Source organism: Ischnura elegans (assembly GCF_921293095.1).
Source record: "Ischnura elegans chromosome 13 unlocalized genomic scaffold, ioIscEleg1.1 SUPER_13_unloc_3, whole genome shotgun sequence".
Classification (NCBI taxonomy): Eukaryota; Metazoa; Arthropoda; class Insecta; order Odonata; family Coenagrionidae; genus Ischnura; species Ischnura elegans.
In genome coordinates this window covers 4344753-4366391 of record NW_025791659.1, presented here as the reverse complement: position 1 = coordinate 4366391, position 21639 = coordinate 4344753, and the positions used below count along the sequence as shown (strand labels likewise).

The 21639-nt window shown below is 36.9% G+C and overlaps 1 protein-coding gene across 2 annotated transcripts; it reads left to right on the top strand.

Annotated features, from left to right (window-relative positions):
* Positions 1 to 188: 188 nt before the first annotated feature.
* LOC124172943 (zinc finger protein OZF-like) lies at positions 189 to 15850 on the top strand. Of its 2 annotated transcripts, XM_046552472.1 has the most exons (3): positions 189 to 316; positions 10771 to 10878; positions 12145 to 15850. In XM_046552472.1, exon 3 carries the CDS (start codon positions 12285 to 12287, stop codon positions 13671 to 13673), a length of 1389 nt encoding a protein of 462 aa, XP_046408428.1. In that variant the 5' UTR covers positions 189 to 316; positions 10771 to 10878; positions 12145 to 12284; the 3' UTR covers positions 13674 to 15850. The 2 variants fall into 2 exon arrangements, with proteins under 2 accessions (XP_046408428.1, XP_046408430.1); XM_046552474.1 differs by lacking the exon at positions 10771 to 10878.
* The last annotated feature ends 5789 nt before the right edge of the window (positions 15851 to 21639 follow it).

Here is a 21639-nt window from a genome sequence, read left to right as displayed (position 1 = left end):
ACTAAAGAAATCATGTCTTGTATGTGTAATCAACGCTTCAGGGTATATCTATTCCAAAAATTCCCGCCGATCGAATTTTGATATCGATCTGTTGATGTCCTTGCATCTCGACTTTTGAGTCGATAGTGTCGAGCCTAGCGACCGTCGATTACATCCTGAGCGGGCGCATGCAGAGACATCTTGTATAACCTGGGGAGTGATACTTCTCTGTTTTGTGTGTTTGTAGGGATATTGTTCAGATAATTAAACATTCCTATTGGAATCATATTGATGCCGGAAATTCTATTACTCGAGGCTATTTTCTGTTTATAAACAAGTAAGTGGTCATGCTATTTATATTAACGTGTTGTTGTTGGCCTTAATCGAAAGACACGCTTATTTGCTATGGTTTTGGTTGCTGGCTGGTGGTTGAGTGCTGGCTCCATTAATGCCTGTCTTAATTTGAGGAAATAATAACATAATCTTGTGTTCTAATGCCCTAGCACGGAATACGTATTCGTGTATATAATCCTTATTTTTGACTGTGAGTAATGAGCGATTTGCCCGTGTGTCTTTGTGGTGATGGGTCTCTTAAAATGCACAATTTTAATAAGAACCTCGTAGTAACGTCATGCATCTAGTTTCTCTTGTACTAAGATTATTTTCTTGGTGTAAATAGCTAGTCTAGATGTTTGAGTATGCTACATACATTTCTCAGTTGTTCTCTGGTTATTTTGGTTATGTTTTCTAAGCGATCGCTGGTATTTAAACCATGCTACCAACCATGAATCTTTGTGTTTTTACTCCCGATGAATGATAGGAATACCATTTGTATTAAGTGACGATTCCAGTTTCTCATTCTTCTCAGTCAGTGTCGCGGAAATCTTTTCACTCTCACAATGTAATCGTTTAAAATTTCAACATTTGTATGTATTGGCTATGAATAATATTTGGGAAAATTAGCGACAAAATAAAATTATCATAAGTGTAAAGGCAAAAAACCTCTAACGGTTTCAATTACAATTGAACATCAACGTATCAATTCACTTGCATTTTAAAATTTGACTTTATGTTTGTAATGTAGAGGATTGTGAAAGCAAAATATCTGTTCTGGTATGTGGTGTCTAATAAGAAAAAATAATTTGCGACCTTGTCTTGAACGTTTATATCTGATAGCTCCTAAAATTTGGTTTTCACTTGATAAATGTGTGAGTGACGCTGCGGTTTAGGATGACGTAATGCTAAAGCCTGCTCATCAACAATGAAAATGTGAGTTATATGTATCCGGCCTAATGTATCAACATTATTTCGTTGGAGAGCATCATGGTTCTGTTCGATGTCTCGGTTAATAATGTAGGCTGACTCGATATCAAATAACATGACATGAGACTTGACGTGATCGATATAAGCATAAGTTCGTTTGTCGTAAACAATTCAGGGTGATGGCTGACTCATCCTATGTTCCATTCATTAGATGAAATGCTGGTAAGGTAAATGGGTGCTCATGAACGCCCTTTGTAATTGCTATCATGAAGCATGTATCTCTTTCCATTTGTTCGTGCTGGTTCTTTTAGTGCTGGGCATTTGTGAATGCTCATGACAATATTTTGGAATTGCCTGATAGTTTTGCTTGTGAGTTAGCATTTCTATTGCTCATAGACGATCTCATTAATTGCCTATTTCCATTTTTTCTCAATATTTTATTAGTGCTGAGTATTTGTAGAATCTCCTGACTTTTCCTTTCAGGCTCCCTAATTTATTTGTGCTAGTGAACATTTTTTTAAGTGCTGATGAATGATAACTTTGACTGTCATTTTAAAGTGCATAGTTTCATTTCTTTATAATGCTTCCTTGAGTGCAAATTAGTGGGGAATTCTCGACATATGTGCTCTGAAGCTGCCCGATTACCATGTGCTCATAAAAATCCTTTTCGTGTGCTTTTCGAGAGAGTTTTCATAAACTCTCTCTTTCATTGCCATTATGAAGCACCACTATCAAGTTGTATGTAAAGCTTCTTTTACCACTGAGTTTTGGGGTATTATCATGACATATCCTTTGAAGTTTCCTTATTGTGTTGTTCTTTTAATTTTTCTTTTGAGTGTTGATAAAGTTCCAATTTGCATTAGTTCAGTAATTTTTTACTGGTGACCATTGGGGAATGTTCATATTTTTGAAATTGCGTAACGGTTTTGTGCTTCTGAAAAATCTTTTCAATTGTCTTGAATACCATAGTTGCTGTCTTTAATGGTCACCATGAAGAGCTTATTTCCATTTGTAGATAATTTTTTTGTAAGTGCTCTCCTTTGAGTGATGCTCATGGTATTTCCTTTGTAGCTCCCTGATTAATTTATACTTATGAACATGTTTTTGAGTGCTATCAAGCCCTCTTATTGTATGCGATTATGTACTGCCCATTTCCATATGTTTATAATGATTCTTCTATTGCTGAGTATTGGTGAATGCTCCTAACATTCTTTAAAAAATGTCTGATCATTTTTTGCCTATGAGTTTGCTTTAGCCATGCTGATTTGGCTCTCTCTTCAATGGCAATCAAGTACTATCTATTTCCAATAAATAATAATGCTAAGTTCCGAAATCTGTGGTGTTCTAAAGACATTTTTTAAGCCCTCTGATTTTTTTGTGCGTCTGACCATGTTTTTCTTGTGCTGATAGACACGCTTTTATTGAAATAATGTACTATTTATTTCTATTGGTTCATAATGCTTCTTTTAACGTTGAGATTTGGGGGGATTATCGTGACAATCCCTTTGAAGCTCCCTGATTATTTTCTGCTTGTGAATAACCTTTTGAGTTCCGATATACTCTCTCTCTCTCTTTTTCTCTATCAATGAAGTGATTGTATTCATTTGTTCTAAATGCTACTTTTAGTGTTGTCGTTGGGGGATGTTCATGACTAATGTTTTGAAGCTGCCTAATTATTTTATGCTAATCAATTTTCATTGGTTATGCTGATAAATGCCCTCTTTAATTGGTCTCACCAGGTGCCTGTTATGGCTTTGCCCTTTTGCCAATACTGCTCTGTATTGTTGTTTAACAATAAATTACTATAGCAAATCAGTAACCATCAACTAACTACGGTAACAATATAGTGATTCACACTATATTCTTCCCTCAGGAAGATAATCTTTATATAGCATGGTGATGATAAGTATTGTCTGGGAGTTGTATCTTGAGTATTTTATATCAAAATGCATAATATTATTCTTCGAATTGACCGATCGCGTTTTGATTTGGGAAAGTACAGTATCTCAACGCTACATTACGAAACTGAATACTTAAATTGGTTAATTGTGATCTAAGGGCCCATAGTATGTATTGTCTACTTGCCTTTAGTCATTATATTTCTGCCTTATATATATTATGTTGATTGATGAATCTGGTAGTTTCACTGTTGCAGTTTATACACGTAGGAGGGGTGTTGAGGATTACGAGCAAATAACACAAGAAATTCTTAGATACATTCACAAGCACATGCTCTCAATCTTTCATGCACGCGAACATACTTTCATTCTCTCTTATCTCAATAAAATGACATGAAAATATCATCATTTGAATATTTACTTCATGGGAAACTTAGAATGGTATTTCTAATGCACGCAGCTAATTAAAAGTGAGCTTTTATTCAGCCAACTCTGTCACTAACTTCTAACAAAGTTAGTGGGGAAAAGCATTCATTAATGCAGAATTCATTTCCATTGGCACACAATATGAGAGAACGAGATAATGCAGCTTAATAAAATCTTTTCAAAATAAATACAGTAACCCAGTCGCCATAAACATGTAAACAAATATGCAATTAATATCGTGTGTCAAATGTTTCTTCAATTTTGGCAGCGTTCATTGCCAAACCTCAAAATTTCAATGCAATTACGTGGGTACTAACCAATTCTTTTCCGCAATAAAGATTTTAGCTCGAATTTCATTTTCTTTTAATTCCACAGACGGTAATGTTCAAACTTAAGGATAAAATTTTTAAATACTTGAAAGTCGGGTGTGTATGCTATGTAAAAAGCTGTATCATACAGGAGTGAGCGCAGCCACTTCCATCGCTAGAAATGCAAAATTTCACGTCGATTGGTTACTTGGGATTTATGAGTGATTTTTCTACAGAAATTAATGAAAATTCCTTCAAAGAATGATAAAAATGGGTCACTTTGTTTTGTTTAGCATGTAAAAAACTGGTTAACTATTCGATATTTTTTCTGCCATTGGGTATACGAGTGAATATCTACTTCATCGTGCTCGCATTCGAAAATTAATGTAATCACCTGAAATACGGTTATCACTTACGTAAGTACGGATTTACGTATGTCGAGGCATACGTAAAATTAGTACAATGCTGTCGGAACGACTTGTTCTACTTTTTTTGACCTGAGAGTTAGCACTCACATAGGGGACACCTACATCCAACTCATCAACAAATTTGTAGCTGTTGTTAACTTCACGCTTTCAAAGGTGGTGGTTTGTTCTGAGTGTATTCATATTAAAGTAAAGTAATGATTTTATTTATTTTTATTTTTTTTTTAATTTTTATTAAATCCCAAACCACCAAATACAGTTCATATTGGCCATTTTATATCGGGGTTTTCAACGCATTTCACAATTATACGTACACAAACAACCATGCTCTAGATAGGAGGAACTTGCTGAGGCGGGACTTGAACTGGTGACCTCTTGTTTGGGTTGGGAGGGCATTAGCTGCTGCTACCAAGGCCAACTGGTGTTCAGAGATTGGTAATTTAGTTCTTAACCTTTACATTGTATTGTATATATATTAAACGAGTATGGTCTGGGAGTATCAGTAACTCCCTCCATCCCAATGGTATTAGCTTGTTCTGTGCACAACTCTTCACTTTTACACATCTCACCTAGTGTATGCAAACTAATTCAATTTAAGGTCCTGGTGTATCAGCAATTACCACTGTCATGCCCATTTCCCAAACCTTCTTTATCTTGTCACGCAAATACACTTTCTCATTCACTTTTAATTTAATGTCGAGTCTTTTTGTCTGTACATCATGTTGGTTTCCATTATGGTACTACTTTGAGATATTTTGTACTTGCAATACATAAGTTTTCATATCCTTTCTTTTTTGGGATGTTTGGGGGTAATAGGTGTTTAGAAATTAGTACTTAAACCGTTAACCTTAAGTTGATTAATAGGTGTTTAGAGATTGGTAGTTAAGTAGCCTTTAATTGATTGATAATTGGAAGGTCTAGTTGGTTCCAACCACTGGAGTGTTAAACTGCTTAAGTAGTGCTCTTGGTATAACTTTATTAGCTTCTTATCTTTTTTAGTTAACTTTTTTAGGTGTTTGGACAGTTATTTCCACCTGACCATTTGCTCTGGAGTAGTTTGGTGAATTTGTTACAATTTTAAATTATTGTTAATTTGAAATTTTTTTAAATTATGAGCTTGTTCTGCATACAAAGGTATAACTTTTACCCATTTTAGCTAAGTTTGATCTTTGGAAATCACCATCGGAAATCCCCGCTGCCATGCCTATTTCCCAAACCTTCTTTTTCTTATCAAACTCTCTGTCACTCAGAACTTAATATTGTCTTTTTTGTGCTTAGCTCTTGTTTCTATCATGGTAGTACTTATAGAAAATGAAATTTTTGGTCTATTTATATTTTTGGTAAATATTTTGTGGGCTGATGGTCAAAGTATGGAATTATAAACAAATGTCTTATTATAATTATTAAGTCTTATTTCTTGATGACATAATCATGATTTCATAAGATTTGTTCTAATTGCATGTGTATACATAGGTGGTTATTACTTAAGTATTTTATGTTGAATTTTATATATTCTTGAGCACATTAATTTATTAGAGAAATATTACAATAACTCTGTTATAACTGCAGATACTAGTCTTTCTCTTTTTTAGGTTCTCTCTGTTTGTTGACTCTCTTGACAATATCGACGTCGCAGCACCATCTCTACATCAAACAATAAACTAACATTCAACATGATTTTAACATAATAACTTCCACACTTGTAAATTAATGTTGAATTTAACGACATGAAGAAATACTGAAAAAACAAGAAATACTGAAAAACATACAATTACTGTCTCAACTAACAAAAGCACACAGTAATTGCTCATTGTTCTTCCTACTTCACATCAGCCCTGTTTTCACAGACAAGATCTTCAGACGTTTCATTGGCAACGGCTTCGTCATGATATCAGCCACTTGATGTTCTGTGGAGATCTTTTGAACTTCAAGCTTGCCTTCCGTCACTTTCACTCCGATGAAAAAGTGCTTAATGGAAATATGTTTTGTCCTGTGATGAAACTCTGGGTTTTTAGCCAGTCTCACCGCTGCTGAGTTGTCAACTTGAATGACTGGAACTTTTTTAAGTTGTATTGTTCCTGTGAACAGTCTGCTAAGCCAAATTGCCTCATTGGCTCCTTCATTTGCTGCGATGATCTCTGCTTCCGTTATTGAAGTTGCTAGGACAGCTTGTCGTTGGCTCATCCATGAAATCGCACCTCCTGCATACCTAACGATGACTCCAGAGGTTGAATAACCTGTTGAAATGCATCCTCCAAAATCTGCATCTCTGTAGACATCCAGGAAACCCTCATCTACATTGCTTCAATATACTATCCACCGATCCAATGTCCCTGCTATGTATCTATAAAACTCTCTTTACTCTTGCCACATCTGCTGAGTTGGATTTTCGAGTGTGCCCTAATGGAATCCGACACTATAAGCCAAGTCTGGTCTTGTGCCAAGCAATACATCAGAGCTCCAATGGCCTGCCTGTAGGGTAACCTTGGTGCCTCGTCATCCTTCCCTGATGTGGAAAGTTCTGCACCTTTCAGCTTTGGGGTTGATACTGACCTATATTCTGAAAAATTGAAGCGTTCTAAAATTTTCTTTGCGTATGCTCTTTGATTTTTCGTAATGAGCCTCTCTTCTTGTTGAATTTCAAGGCCCAGAAAATAGCTTGCTTGCTTTGAAATAATTTTGAACTCATTCTTTAATTCTTCAATAAAATCTTCCATCTCTTGTATATTTGTTGCTGCCATCAAGCCATCATCTACATAGATCACTAGTATGAGCTTCTTACCATTCCTCTCTCGAATGTATAAACATGGATCGGCATCGCTGGCCATAAACCCACGTTGATGCAGGACTGATCCGAGTCGCTTATTCGAGCATCTGGGTGCTTGCTTAAGTCCATAAAGACTTCTCTTCAGCAAACAAACCTTGCTTGTTTCATCTTCATATCCTTGAGGCTGTTTCATGAAAATGGTTTCTTCAAGTTCTGCGTAAAGGAATGCTGTCAACACGTTAAATGGTGTCAGGTGCATCCTCTTACTTGCTGCAATGCTTAGCATTGAGCGTATAGTTCCCATCTTTGCTACCAGACTGAAAGTTTTGCTATAATCGATGTCATAACGTTGACTGAATCCCTTAACAACCAATCTCCCCTTGTACTTGTCAATGCTGCCGTCTGGATTTTTCTTGAGTCGAAATGCTATTAAATGGAATTGCCTTTGCACCTGGTGGAAGCTTTGTCAAAATCCAGGTTTGATACTCTTTCAATGAGGCAATTTCAGGATCCATAGCTTTCTTCCACTCGACTGAATCCTCCCTTCTCAGTGCATCTTCAAAGGTCTCAGGATCCTCCATCACTTGGTTGAAGAACTCCTCCACTCTCATGGTGTAGTCTTCAAGATGTTTCGGTCTCTTCAAGGTTGATCTATTTCTCAAAATTCTTTCAGAAACGTGCTCCGAGTTTTCTTCCTTATCTGTAATTGATTCACCTTCACTAAGTGATTCTACATCACTCATTGATGATTCTTTCTCAATGTCGATCTGTGGCTCTTCTTGCATCTTTTCCTCTAATTCGTCTCTAGGCCCGAATTCTTTGAATGGTAGCTTGACTTCGTCCTTACATTCCTTAATTCTCTCTTTGAATTGTACATCTCTGGACAGGATTACTCTGTGGTTAGTTGGAACGTAAACTATGTATCGCTCATCTCCGTCATATCCTACTAGGAATCCTTTCACTGCCTTCTTATCCATCTTTCCCCTCTTTTTGGATGGAATGTGAACATAGCAGGAAGATCCAATGATACGCAGATGTTTGATTCTTGGTTTCTTTCCCATCCACAGTTCATATGGACTGACTCCATCTTCTGACGATTTTCCTGTTCTGTTAAAAATGTAAATGGCTGTTGTCACTAGCTCTGCCCATATTGCATCAGGAAATTCAACTTCACTTTTTGAGTGCTTGAAGGTCCTTGCCGTCTTGACGATTGTTCTATTCTCACGCTCACTGCCGCCATTCTGCTGAGCTGGGTATGGCGCTGTCAGTCTCTTTGTGATTCCACTCTCTGCTAGAATGTGCTTAATCTCTTCACAATCAAATGCTCCTCTATTGTCACTGAGTAGCTCTTTAATGTTATGCCCAAGTGTCTTTGCATGTGCTAAGACCTGTTTTAACACAATTTTGACATCTGACTTTTGTTTAATTACGAAGCCATAACGAAACTTTGTGTAGCTATCCTTGAACACAACTAGAAATCGATTTTTACTACAAGATTCGCAAAATGGGCTTACAACATCAGAAGAAAAAAGTTTTCCAGGTCTTGTTGCTTTCTCCGAGTGCCAAACGGGAGACGATGTGACTTGCCAAAAATGTAGGGCTCACAACATTCTTTCATCATCTTCTCAGTGATACCCAACTCTATCTTAAGCATCTCTCTCACATTCGCTTATCTTGCTGCCTCCACCTTTCGTGATACAAAATCAGTACCGAACCATCAGCTACAGCAACATTTACGCCTTTTTCACTCTCTGGAAGAATCGCGGTTATCTATGCTTTGAAGAGAGTTCCTCCGACTTTTCTTGATCCACAAACAATGTTTTGGTTGTTCACTTGAAACCAACACCTCGTTGCCAATGACCAGAACTTACTGTTCTTATCTCTGTCATGAGCTGAAAGAGCAGAAAATAAGTTTTTCGAAATTTCAGGAACGTACCAAACATCTCGTTGCTCCAATTGCAAAACTTTGCCCTCCACTTTGGACAAAATCTTTAAAGTCCTTTTCCCAACAGCCTGAAGCTTCTCTTTGCCCGCTGCTTTAAGTGAATTAGGAATCTTGAACTCCTTAAATTCACTAAAATACGCATAAGAATTTGTTATGTGTTTTGTTGCTCCGTTGTCAATCCACCAATCTGTTGAATGCTACTCCATTGCAAACACTTCGTTGCATTCTAGAGTTATTGCACATTTGGTGTCAACTTCATTGCTGTGTGCAACCTTTGTGACGTTCTTCTTCTCCGGTCTTCCATCTGCAATCCACTTCTCACAATTCTTAACCCAATACCCTTTCTTCTTGCAGTAGTTGCAAGTGTCATTTCCTTTTGACCTCTTCCAACTTTGACTTGACCTTGGTTTTCCGCTCTTCACGAATAATGTGTCTCCTGCAGAGTCTCCCTCTGTGCTAGCGCTCCCCCTGAAATTTCGCTCGTACGTACACAACTGGGTGATGAAACTGGGCATGAGTTGAAACATCCTCTCCATTAATCCGGCTAAACACAAAAAACTCGGTACATATTTTGAACAGCTGGTCTTTGGATGATGCCTCAAAATTTGACTTTAATGCCTCACACGCCTCTCGCTTAGTTTCTTTGTCCATGATTTTCTCATAAATTACGTCAGTCACTGAACTTGAAATGATTGACTTTGAGTAACTATTTGCCTTACAGAATAAATCTCTTACTTTATTGTGCTCTTTGTTTTCATCTTCCGTAGCATAAGGCGACAGATACTCGGGTTTCGCCAATTTTCCATCAATGGCATCTAGGGCTCCTTCGTGGTAATCTAACAAGTCCCGCAATTTCCCCTTCCAAATTGGCCAGTCCGCCTCTCCAGCCAGGGGTTTGATGTGCTTCCATTCTTAAAGAATGCTGAATTAACCAGACCTTACAGCAAACTTTGACTCGACGTAATTATCACAATCTTGCTTGCAACTCCGTACGTATTTAAAAACAACTAGCGTGAGATGGGCGTGCTGCGTCCATAACCTATTGAATTTTATATATTCTTGAGCACATTAATTTATCAGAGGAACATTACAATAACTCTGTTTTAACTGCAGATACTAGTCTTTCTCTTTTTTAGGTTCTCTCTGTTTGTTGACTCTCTTAGTAACGTACATAACTACAAAATCGACGTCGCAGTGCCATCTCTGCATCAAGCAATAAATTTACATTCGACTTGATTGTAACATAATAACTTCAACACTTCACTGATAAGGCATGTTTCCATGGAGTGTTCTGGGAGTCGCCCCTACCCTATGGCTGTCCTCTCATCAATTTGCGAAAGAAAGAAAAAATCTTATACTCTTCCTCGTTCTTCATCGTTTACCCAGCATTTTACCCTCAAAAACTGTTTTCAACATTTTCTCCCGGCTCAATGTGTACTCACTCCATCCATATCTTCTGTCTCCTCCATATATATAGAAGATGCCATTTGTCACCCACCGTGTCAGCACTTTGTTCATTCTCTGCATCCAGTTACCTTTCCAATTCTTCTCCACTCCCATATCTTGAATGCCTTCAGTCTTCCATTGTCCTTGTTCCTAAGTGGACATGTTTACATGTGGAAAAATGCTGCACTGTAGAGCAGCCTGTGTTTGCTTAATCTTATACGTAATGTCCCTCTTATAATTTTTCGTAATAATTTTCCTTTCTTCAACCTATGTTTATGTGACTGTTCATAATATTGTTTTATCTCCTTGAAAGGAAGGATTCCTGGCTGTTACCAACGGCAATATATGAATATTAATGCCACGGAATAGCACCCCACGGAATCAGAACTGTGCGTTCTAATTGTGGAATCTGAGGGCTGAGGTATGCCTGAAATGTTATTACTATCATTCCTCGAAGGAAGTTTCATTAATTTCTGTAGAAAAATCACTTTTAAATCCCAAGTAACCAATTGACGTGAAAATTTGCAGTTCTAGCGATGGAAGTGGCTGCGCTCACTCCTGTATGATACAGCTTGTTACCCAGCATACACACCCGACTTTCAACTGTTTAAAAATTGTATCCTTAAGTTTGGACATTGCCGTCTGTGGAATTAAAAGAAAATGAAGTCCGAGCAGAAATCTCTATTGCGGAAAAGAATTGTTTAGTACCCACGTAAATGCATTGAAATGTTGAGTTTTGGCAATTGCGTACTTGTTTACATGTTTCTGGCGACTGGGTTACCGTGTTGTATTTTGCAAAGCTGCATTTTTTCGTTCTCTCATATTGAGTGCCAATGCGAATAAATACAGCTTTTTTGAAAGCTTTTCCCCTCCAACTTTTTTGCAAGTAAATGATGGAGCTGGCTGAATAAAAGCTCACTTTTAATTAGCTGCGTGCATTAGAAATACCATTCTATGTTTCCAATGAAGTAAATATTAAATGATATTTTCATGTCATTTTATTGAGATATGAGACAATAAAAGTATGTTTGGGTGCATGAAAGATTGAGTGAATATGCGTGTGATGTATCTAAGAATATAGTGATAATTGGTATTTTTTATGAGTTATTTGCGAGTAATACTCGTCACCCTTTCTATATTAATTGTGACAGTGAAACCACTAGGTTAATCAATCAACATAATATATAATAGGCAGAAGATGTAATGATTAAACTCAGATCACAGTATAACATAATGTATCAATTTAAGTATTCAGTTAAGTAATGTAGCGTTGAGATACCATACTTTCCCAAATCCATTCAATCGGTCAATTTGGGTAATAATGTTAGGCATTTTGATTGGCAATGCTGGAGAAGCAACTCTCTATATTTATTAATGTTAATTGATTTTGTATCTATGAATGTAGCAATACGGGGAAGTGTTCATGAACATCGCAGTGAATTGAATGAAACTTCACTGAGAATTTACTGTGCGTTTCTCTGCTGAGAATTCACCCTACACAATCTATGATGCAGAATGTTTGATTTACGTAAATTTCGACTCAAACCGGAACACATCTTTTGCGTAACTCGGGGTATGCCTGCATATTGCTTTCTATCAAATGGCTTTGGTTGTCTACCAAAAGGCTTTCATAAATGAGACAAGCATAATTTTCTTTTGTGATTAAAATATTAAAATTCTTTTCTAGGGCTCCTAGCTGGTGGAAAGAAGTTTAGGGATACAGCTAATGGATGACTGTATTCCTTCATCAGCCTCAGTGGAAATCAGACTTGGAAATCCTTGGTGCTCTTTTTGCTGATAAGTGAAAATCTTGCTCAATTCCTGACGATGGACAAACAAGTATCCAATATCAGTGGAGTGAGATTCACAAGGTCAGTTGCGAGGGGTGGAAGTGGTTGCGATACACCAATTATCCCTAATACCCTCAGGATGATCAGACTCAGTAAAAAGAGGAGGAGTTGCACAGAGGCAGTCGTGGGGGACAAAGATGAGTATAGTGGTTGTGAGACAAAAAATGCTGTAAAAGGTAAAAGATCAAGCAAGACTTTACATAATTGCTACCACTGCACAGATAGATTCAGCACCAAAAGTGAGCTCATCAAACACCTGGAAACTCATTTTGGTGCCAGCAATGTGGACGTTTCTGCAGAGTCATCCGATGTGCTAGATATAAAAGGTGCAAATAGTAAAAGACAAGAGCTGAGGCGAAAAGGAAGTGGGCGTCTTAAGGAAATACCTGAGGGAACACATGAGAAAGAAAAGGGTAAAGAAGGGAGAAGATTTGCTGTAGGAGCTGACCCATGTGTAGAAAGTGTCTCCTCAAAATCCTTCCCTGGTGATAGAGACATCAAAAAGGGAAAGTGTTCAGGAGCAAAAGAGAGGCCTTATTCATGTAGTGTGTGTTATAAGTGTTTCACTCTTAGTTCTACTCTCAACAAACACATGCGCATACACACAGGAGAGAGGCCTTATTCCTGTAGTGTATGCAATAAGTCATTCTCTCAGAGTAGCAACCTCAACACCCATATGCTTACACACACAGGAGACAAAACTTTTTCATGTAGCATTTGCTGTAAATCATTTAGTCGTAATTATGACCTCACCGTGCACATGCGCATACACACAGAAGATAAACCTTATTCCTGTAGTATCTGCAGGAAGTCCTTCACTGAAAGTGGTAACCTTACCCACCACATGCGCATACACACAGGTGATAAACCTTATTCCTGTAGTGTATGCAATAAGTCATTCTCTCTGAGTGGCAACCTCAACAAGCATATGCGTACACATACTGGAGAGAGGCCTTATTCATGTACAATATGCTGTAAATCATTCAGTCGTAGTAATAACCTTACCGTGCACATGCGCATACACACAGCAGATAAACCTTATTCCTGTAGTATCTGCAGGAAATCCTTCACTCAAAGTAGCACCCTCAACATGCATGTCCGTACCCACACAGGAGAGAGGCCTTTTTCATGTACAATATGCTGCAAATCTTTCTCTAAGAGTTACAACCTAACCACACACACACGTATACACACAGGAGACGGACCGTATTCATGCAATGTCTGCAGCAAGTCCTTTTCTCACAAGTCCACCCTTGACTATCATTTGCGTGCTCATAGAGGGGATAAACCCTATTCGTGCAGCGAATGTGGGAAATCTTTCTCTGGAAAGAGTCACCTCGTGAGGCATTTCCGTACACACATGTGAGAGACATTAATTTTCCAGCTACGGGTATAATTGGTTCACTCAGATTCATTACTTACAGAGACTTGTCATGCAAATTCACAGGAAGGATAGGTCTTCTAGATTTCACAATTGTTTTCATTTCACCTTAAGAAAGTCTGTACTGATGAGCCTAGTAATTCATTCTCGCTTACAGAAGTAGTGTTTCATTATGATGAGGAAATATTCAATAGGGATGGCAACACATTGTAGTGCATGCTAAAGAAGTCATGGACTTCTAATTTGTACTTTGATGTAGCTTTATAGCAAAAATTGAATGGCTGCCCACTTACGGCTCTCTGAAAAAGGCAGTATACTAGTAACTTTTACTCAAAATTGTCCCTTGAAGGAGTACTCTCCTTTTTTACGATACCTTTCTTAATCCTTAACATGTATGTATTATTGTGAATTAAGAATGAATGCGAGGAGGTTTTTTACTGGTATTTAATTGTTCTTATTGTGCCAATAACTTTAAAATATTGTGAATGCAGTGAATAGATAATTTGTACTGGGGAATATGTAATGGAAGTTGATGTACAATAATGTTTACTATACCAATTTTTCAATGGTAAATTAACGTCATGTTTCTTAACCTTTTTTTCTGCAAAAATGTTCCATTTGCGGATAATCGTAGATATTTAAATGCAATCAATCCTTTGTCAGTCTATCATTTAAATTTTCATGACTGCATATCAAGAATACTTTTTTCTTTAGAGATCAATTAAGCGATAAATTATGATTGACAAGGGAAGTCTTACGTCAGCCAACTGAATTAATGAGTGGACATGATTGTTTCTGCTACTATATGCTTCTCTATATCCTTGTGATTGGTTTGTTTTGGTATAAACTGTCTTATATTAAAGATGCAACTATCAATGTTAAACAAATGACAATAAACCGCATGTTTTCAAAACTTAGCTAACCAATTTAAGTACTTTAAAGTGATTCCTCTGAGAGATGCAGGGAACTTCATTTTCAGAAGAATTTCCAACAGTTCCCTGGTATCTCAGTTTCATCGATCCCTACTGCATTAGAAGGTATGTTTTTTAGATTTTTGCTTATGCGTGGCAACGAATACATCTAAATACAATATTTTTTTTGGTATGAAGGGATTACTCATATTCCCTACTTGTACACACATTTCATGCATACCCGCAGCAAAAATATATGTCATATAGATTTTATGATTGTTCTCATTTTATCTGTTGCAAATATTTATTGAGGAGCCCCATTATTAATTCTCACTCATGGAAATAAAGTTTAACAATCATTAGGAAATACACAATAGGGATGTTGACACATATTGGGGAATGTATGAAGAAGTCGTGGATTTCTGATTTGCAGTTTCATGGAGATCAGTAGCAAAGAGTGCAAGGCCACCCACTTGCCACACACTCAATGAAGGCAGTTTGCCTGTAGCTTTCACTAAAAGTTGACTGCTAAAAGGTCTATTCTCCATAGTAATATCCTTCTAATTCCTCAATATGATTAAATAGTGAAGGCAAGGAATTTTGCCGTGTTGAAATCGGTGAAGTTGTGTCCATAGCCTAAAAATAATGTGACAGTAGTTATTAGATATTTTGTATTAAAAGGTGTGTTGCTGAATTTGATATACAAATATGTTTACTTTACCAATAATTAAGGTTAGATATTGGGTTTTCTATTGTAAAATATTGTCATATCACTCTAATGAATAGATGTATTGTATTGAAAGATATTTCATGAATCTGATTTTCAAATATGTTTGCTCTACCAATGTTTTAGTGGTAAAATGTTGTCGTTTTCAATTGTAAAATATTGTCACACTGCTGTGACATTTTTTTCTCACAGCAAAAATTTTCCTTTTGCCTCACCATAGTAATTTAAATGAAATCATTCTAATAAGCCTAAGCCTATCATTTAAAATCTACGAACTGAATTTCAAGAATGCTTTTCTCTTGATAGGTTGTTATTAGTCGATAAAGTATTATTGAAAAAGAAAGTGTTAAACCTAAGCCACTTGACTTACAGATATGGTTTATTGTTGCTGCTACTATATGCTTCTCGGTAGCTTTGTGATTGTTGTGTTTTTGGATAAATTGTGTCCTGCCTTAATGATGCAACTACCCTTGTTAATCAAATGAAAGTAAACTGCTTATGTATACAAAACATTGCCAGGCAATGTTAGTACTTAAAAGTGAATCCACTGAAAATATAGGGAACTTTATTTTCCAAAGAATTTTCAAGAACTCTTGTTTTTTTCTATTCCATAGATCACTCTTGTATTAGAAAATGGGTTACTCTTGATTTAAGCCTAATTTCCAATTTGTATAAGTGAAAATGGTATGACTCCTACGGAGGTTTTTTTTATATTTTACAGATCAACTTAAAAGTAGTATTAGTAGCCAAAGTAGGTATGTGAAGTAAGAAATAATATAAGTAAGCTTCAAAGCACAGGCGTTGTTGATTCTTGTACAAAATCTTCTTTCTTGCTAAAATAAAAAACTTGAAAGCAAAACATGTGATTAAGTAATGATGTTTATCTTTTAGCCTTCTCATTTACCTACTCTTGAAATTAATGCCAAACTTACTCGGCCCTTAAGCTCACCTTTTTTCATGATTACCACAGTTTTTCAGTCAGTATATTTTTATTTCATTTGCCATACCAAATTGCTGTGATTGGCTGCTGGCTCATACCTTTTCCCCTTTGCTTTGGAAATGCCAAAACTTATTTTAGGGCTTAAAATTCCCAATTATGAATGGCTGAAGTAAAGTATGATAGGAGGTCAAATTTTAAGAAAAAGATTTGATCTGCCTACTATTCTTTCACATTTAAATCTTAAAATTCAATGCACAAATCATATTTACTTATATCAAACACACAATTGATGTGTATTCAGGATGGGATATCAGGAGCAAAAGTGAATTGGACGAAACAACACTACATATTTCCATAACATGGCCCTCTTCTTGTATATTTTCCCTTCATCAATAAAAATTATTTTCCATTAATTGTTGATTCATATTTTTTGTCCCATTGTGTTGGAGAATCTTTGTATTAGCCTGCTTTTCAAGAAACTTTGTATGGGACTGACCGCTTCCTTTAAAAAGCCTAAATTTGCATAATGCCACCAAACAGTTTTTTAGCCATACTCTTGGATAATACCATTGAATTCCCAATTCCTTCTAGTGCGACCTTTCCTCATTTCCTTTTGAATTCATGAATTGCTGGATAGAAGAATATTTTATGCATAGTTGATCATTGGAGTGGGTAGAAATCATCGCTTTTACCTTACTGTAGAGCATAAAAAATATATTTATTGCAACACTATCACTCATTTCTTTACACAGATGATATCATTTTTTCCACCTCTATTTCAGTAATTGCTCAAATCCATCTGCTTGACTCATTAATTTGCATGTTATTATTCAATCCAACAACTCTCCATGTTCACTTTTTAACTAGCCCTGTGTCCATGTGGTATTGCACATTCTTACTGCTGCTAGGCAATAATCGCTATACTTTTTCTACTAATTCCATTGCTCTTCCTTTTTGGCTATCCCTTCACTATAAACTAACGTAAACAAATCAAATATGCACATAGGCATCACTTTTTTATCAAGGTAACTTAGGTACCTTATAAATTTGCTTCAACACTATTAAACCTCTCACCTCTGTGCAGTGCAGCATATGCGTCCTTCAATTCTGTTCCTATACGGTGCTTGAATGGTGGGTATTTAACTCGGGGTGCTTAAATTTGGCAGCACTAAAGATTCTGTGCAGACTGTGATTCTGTAGAATTAAGGCTAGGGAGGGTCTTAGGCACAACTAATACTGGGGTGTCTGGGGGAGTGGAATACCTGCCAGGGTAAGCGGGATGTGTGGGGACACTGCTTCAGAAAAATTTCAAGATAAATAGTTCAAAATGGTGAGTTTTGCAGCTTTCGGAGGGATATTTAATAATACATTAATAATATTTACACTATTCTGTAAGTAATATTAATCCAATTAAGTAAAATGGATTGAACTTAAAAAACTTTTTTGAGCTCTGGTGGGAGTTTATCCCTCAAACCCCCCTCCCTGTGCCACTGGTGCAGACATTGAGTACAATATTTTAAGCATCGTAATCGCTCTCCAAAATACTTCCAAAAATGTATATTGTATGGAAGATTTTCAAACTTCATAATTATTAATACGTACGTACCATATTATGAGTTCTTTACTTTTGCCTGCTCCCTGTGTCCAGTGGTTAGTAGTAGACCTATGTTTCTTTAAACCATTAATGCCCAGAAAACTTTTTTCAAAAAATTTTACTTCCGACACTTAAATTATGATGAGAAGACATCAAATCTAATGGAGGAAATAATTTTAAAAAATCTCTAACATTAAGACCTGTGTTTCTTTAAACAGGATCCTGAGCAGTTTCTACGTCAGCGCCTTGTCTCATTTCTCTTTTTATTTTCCTGATTGAATACACAATTTCTTCTTTTAAACTTAAATATTTCATTTTGTGGGTTATGTTGAACAAAATGCCATCTGCTCGATCGAGCATGTTTCCTATCAGTCCTTCCTTTGCACTGATCTAAATTTTGTCCCGCAGTGATTTTGTCCACTTATATTTAAGTAGCAAAATTGTATAGTGCTAAGGATCTTTTTTTACAAATTCCTTCCTCTTTCTATCGACAAAACTGAGAAATTTGTTGAGTAATGAAAACCTTTCCTCGCTCATTACATTTAGAAAAAATTGAATTTATAACGCAATTTTTCTTTAAAATTCTGAAATCTAAGTCTCAAGCTTAATCTTAATTTAAGTCTTAAACCTAAAAATACAGTTAAATCCTCCAGAGTTGCGGGAACCCACTTTTGATGGTGAGATATTTTTTGCTGGGTAGTTTTCTTTGCAAATATTCAAGAAACTATGCTATAATTGTAATTATTTCATTTTCAAAATTTATCTCAAAATATGCCACGGGATCATCTTTACACAGAACAGGTGATATTTGTTTTGCAACTAAATCACATGTTAAGATCACAGGCATGTCTTCACTGCTGATCTGTTCCCAATTATTTTCTTGAATCTTCACAGAAGAATGAGATGGTGGAAATCTTTAAACCTGGAGTCAAGGGAGTATCCATTTGAAACCTCCGAAGTGGTATCAAGACATCCTGCACTCTTTTCTTCCAGAGCATCAAGAACCCACTCATCGGACAACTCATGAGAGCCAGAAGGCATGATCAACTAATGAGGTGTTCAGAATTGGAAGGGTCCCATGATCTAAAAAAATAAAACCACCAAAGCAAAGGTAGACGTGAAATTATCCTAACCCTAACCTTCAAACTCGTAAATAAGATACCGGATGATCTCTGCATTTCTTCAGGGTTTTCTTCTCGTCATCTTGTTAATAGACATCAGTTTCGCTGGCTATCCTGCCAGCGCCTTCACGTCAAAGGTGTTGGCTGTTGGTTTCTGCTTCGTTTATATACTGTTGGCTGAATTGGAGCTGCACTGTGTTTGGCTGTCTGACTTGGCGCTTCTCTGTGATTGGCTATCTCTTTGATGACTTTTCCAGGGGCTGTGAAGGAAGGAAAAAAACCCTGAAGAAATGCAGAGATCAAACCATCGCCGTGGAAATCTATGTTCTAAGATACCAGATGCTGATAGGTCTTAAAGGGCACTAGAAGCATTGGCAACTTCTATACGGTCCATTTCTTCTCTATCATTGCCATGATGAAAGATAAAGGAAATGATGAGGCAGAAAAGTAGATGATAATGAAGTACAGAGAGGAGCATGCAGCACCCGTACATACAACACAAATTCGCTGAGAAATGTATAAATCGGAGCGTGAATGGAATATTATATCCCTAGAGTGCCCATCAGATGCTGCTCCGAGAGGAAGCATCCTTGCGCAGCGGGAAATGATATTCTAAAAAAAATATAAAAGCACAAAAAAAGGCAATAAAGAGGCACAGAACCAAGGCAGGTAGATATTGCTTGCATATGTACTCACTGAAAAAACATGTATGGAAGCCTCAGATATAGGAATTCTAAATGAAAGATTTGGATGCATATGGAATGTCGTGCACGCTTGAGGCATGGTATTCAGAGGATGCAGATGGTGCGTAGCACATGCTGAGAGAAATACCACGGGCATTTAAAGGCTGGCTTGAGGGGTTATATAATAGGGAACATAAAGTATTCTTTCCACGCCTCGTCTTTCACTGTTCAAACTCACGCCATCACTCATAATAATTACGTGAAACAGTGCTCCTTCCATTACATTCATCTGATATCAATTCACGAGAAGCCTCTTTCAGTCTCTATTCTTCCTACAGCAATTGCTGAAACCACTCGTAAAGTGGTCATCACCAGTTTGGCTTTTGACGGCTGGAATACACCTACATCAAATACAAAGCGCAGAAAATAAACATCTCCAAAAAATTGCATCAGCATCCTAGTCTATTACAAACCGCAATAGGGTAGTTTCCTTCATCAAAGAAAACGAAAGGCATTGATTGCGATTCGTTACCCACCATTAGTGTATTCATAATACACAAATTATTTGGTTTTTGAAATACCGGTTTAGACGAATGGCAAGGGTCAAATTTTATCCTCATTTGAAAAAGGCCAGATTGGCGCCCATGCGATTCCACTCCGCATGACGTCACAGGGACCTAGTTTCTACACGAGAGGATAGGAGTTATGCATCGTCTGAGGTTACCAATGCAAGCATGAGGCACAGAGCTCAGGGAAACATGTCTTAATAATCACCTATTAAAACTGGCTAATGTCGGAAAGTTTTCTTCGTTTGATAAGGTATTAATAAACCTTTTTTAAGCCAAGCGCTACCGTTCAGCAAGGTACTCAGCTATCCGCTAGCATCCTGCGACGTATCAGAGCTAAGCCTCGCCTCAAGGTCATCTCACCGGGCGGGAGGGGGAACCAGAAATACGACGTACGGAGATATTTCCCGACATTCATACTTAAGCGTCGCGTTTTCGCGCGCTTGAAAATTTTCACTTTTCATTTAATCGCGAAAAATAGATGTTGTCATTTAAAAATCTAAAAGCGCGAAATACGTACTCCAGGAGTAATAATCTTTCGATTAAGGCAATAAAAAAATAATAGGAAACCACCCTATTGGCAAATGATCTGCGCATCTGTTATCTCTCAAGGAAAATCAAGGTAAACCTTCCTAAAATTTAGGAAATGCATGGCATCCACTAGCACAGCGACCCTAACTAAACTATGGCTATAAGAACAGAGTTCTTCTAGCAAGCAAGAAACTCAGAAACATGCCACTCTTCAGTGTTGCAGCGAGGGAGGATTTTGGGAGATGAAACCCCCTCCAGAGCTCCCCGGAGTAATTATTAAGTTTTATCCATTTACTTAATTAGATTGATATTACTAATGCATTAGTACAAGGATGAAACTACCATTACTACCATTTTGAACCATTTATCTTTAAAATTCCGCAATTTGTTAATCTCATACCTACCACTTATCTTGGTGGGTATATACCAAATACCCGGGTGTTAGTTGCACCCCATTCCCCCCCTTCAGCCTTAATTCCTAGCAGCGCCCCTGCCACTCTTCCCCCCAAAATCATTAATCTCATTTCAGCACTTCAAAATAATTGTTTCTCTACTTTATTTTTCAATCTACCATTTGTGACCATTGACTGCGAGTAATAATATGAATAGTATAATTTAATAACCGTGGTTAATTAAGTTATTTTGAAAATTATTCTCCATCAGCTGAAATACTTCCAACAAAATGACATTAATGGTATAAGTGTTCACATTTGTATCATGATTACTTATGTGTTTTCTGCTGTGTTTTAGCCATTACCATACAATATAGTGGCATAATTCCTCTTTACAGTTTACTACTTTAATGCTTATCTGTCGTGTACATAATACATTACATTTGCTTTTGAGGCCTTTATATAAAGCCATTTCTCTGTCCACCT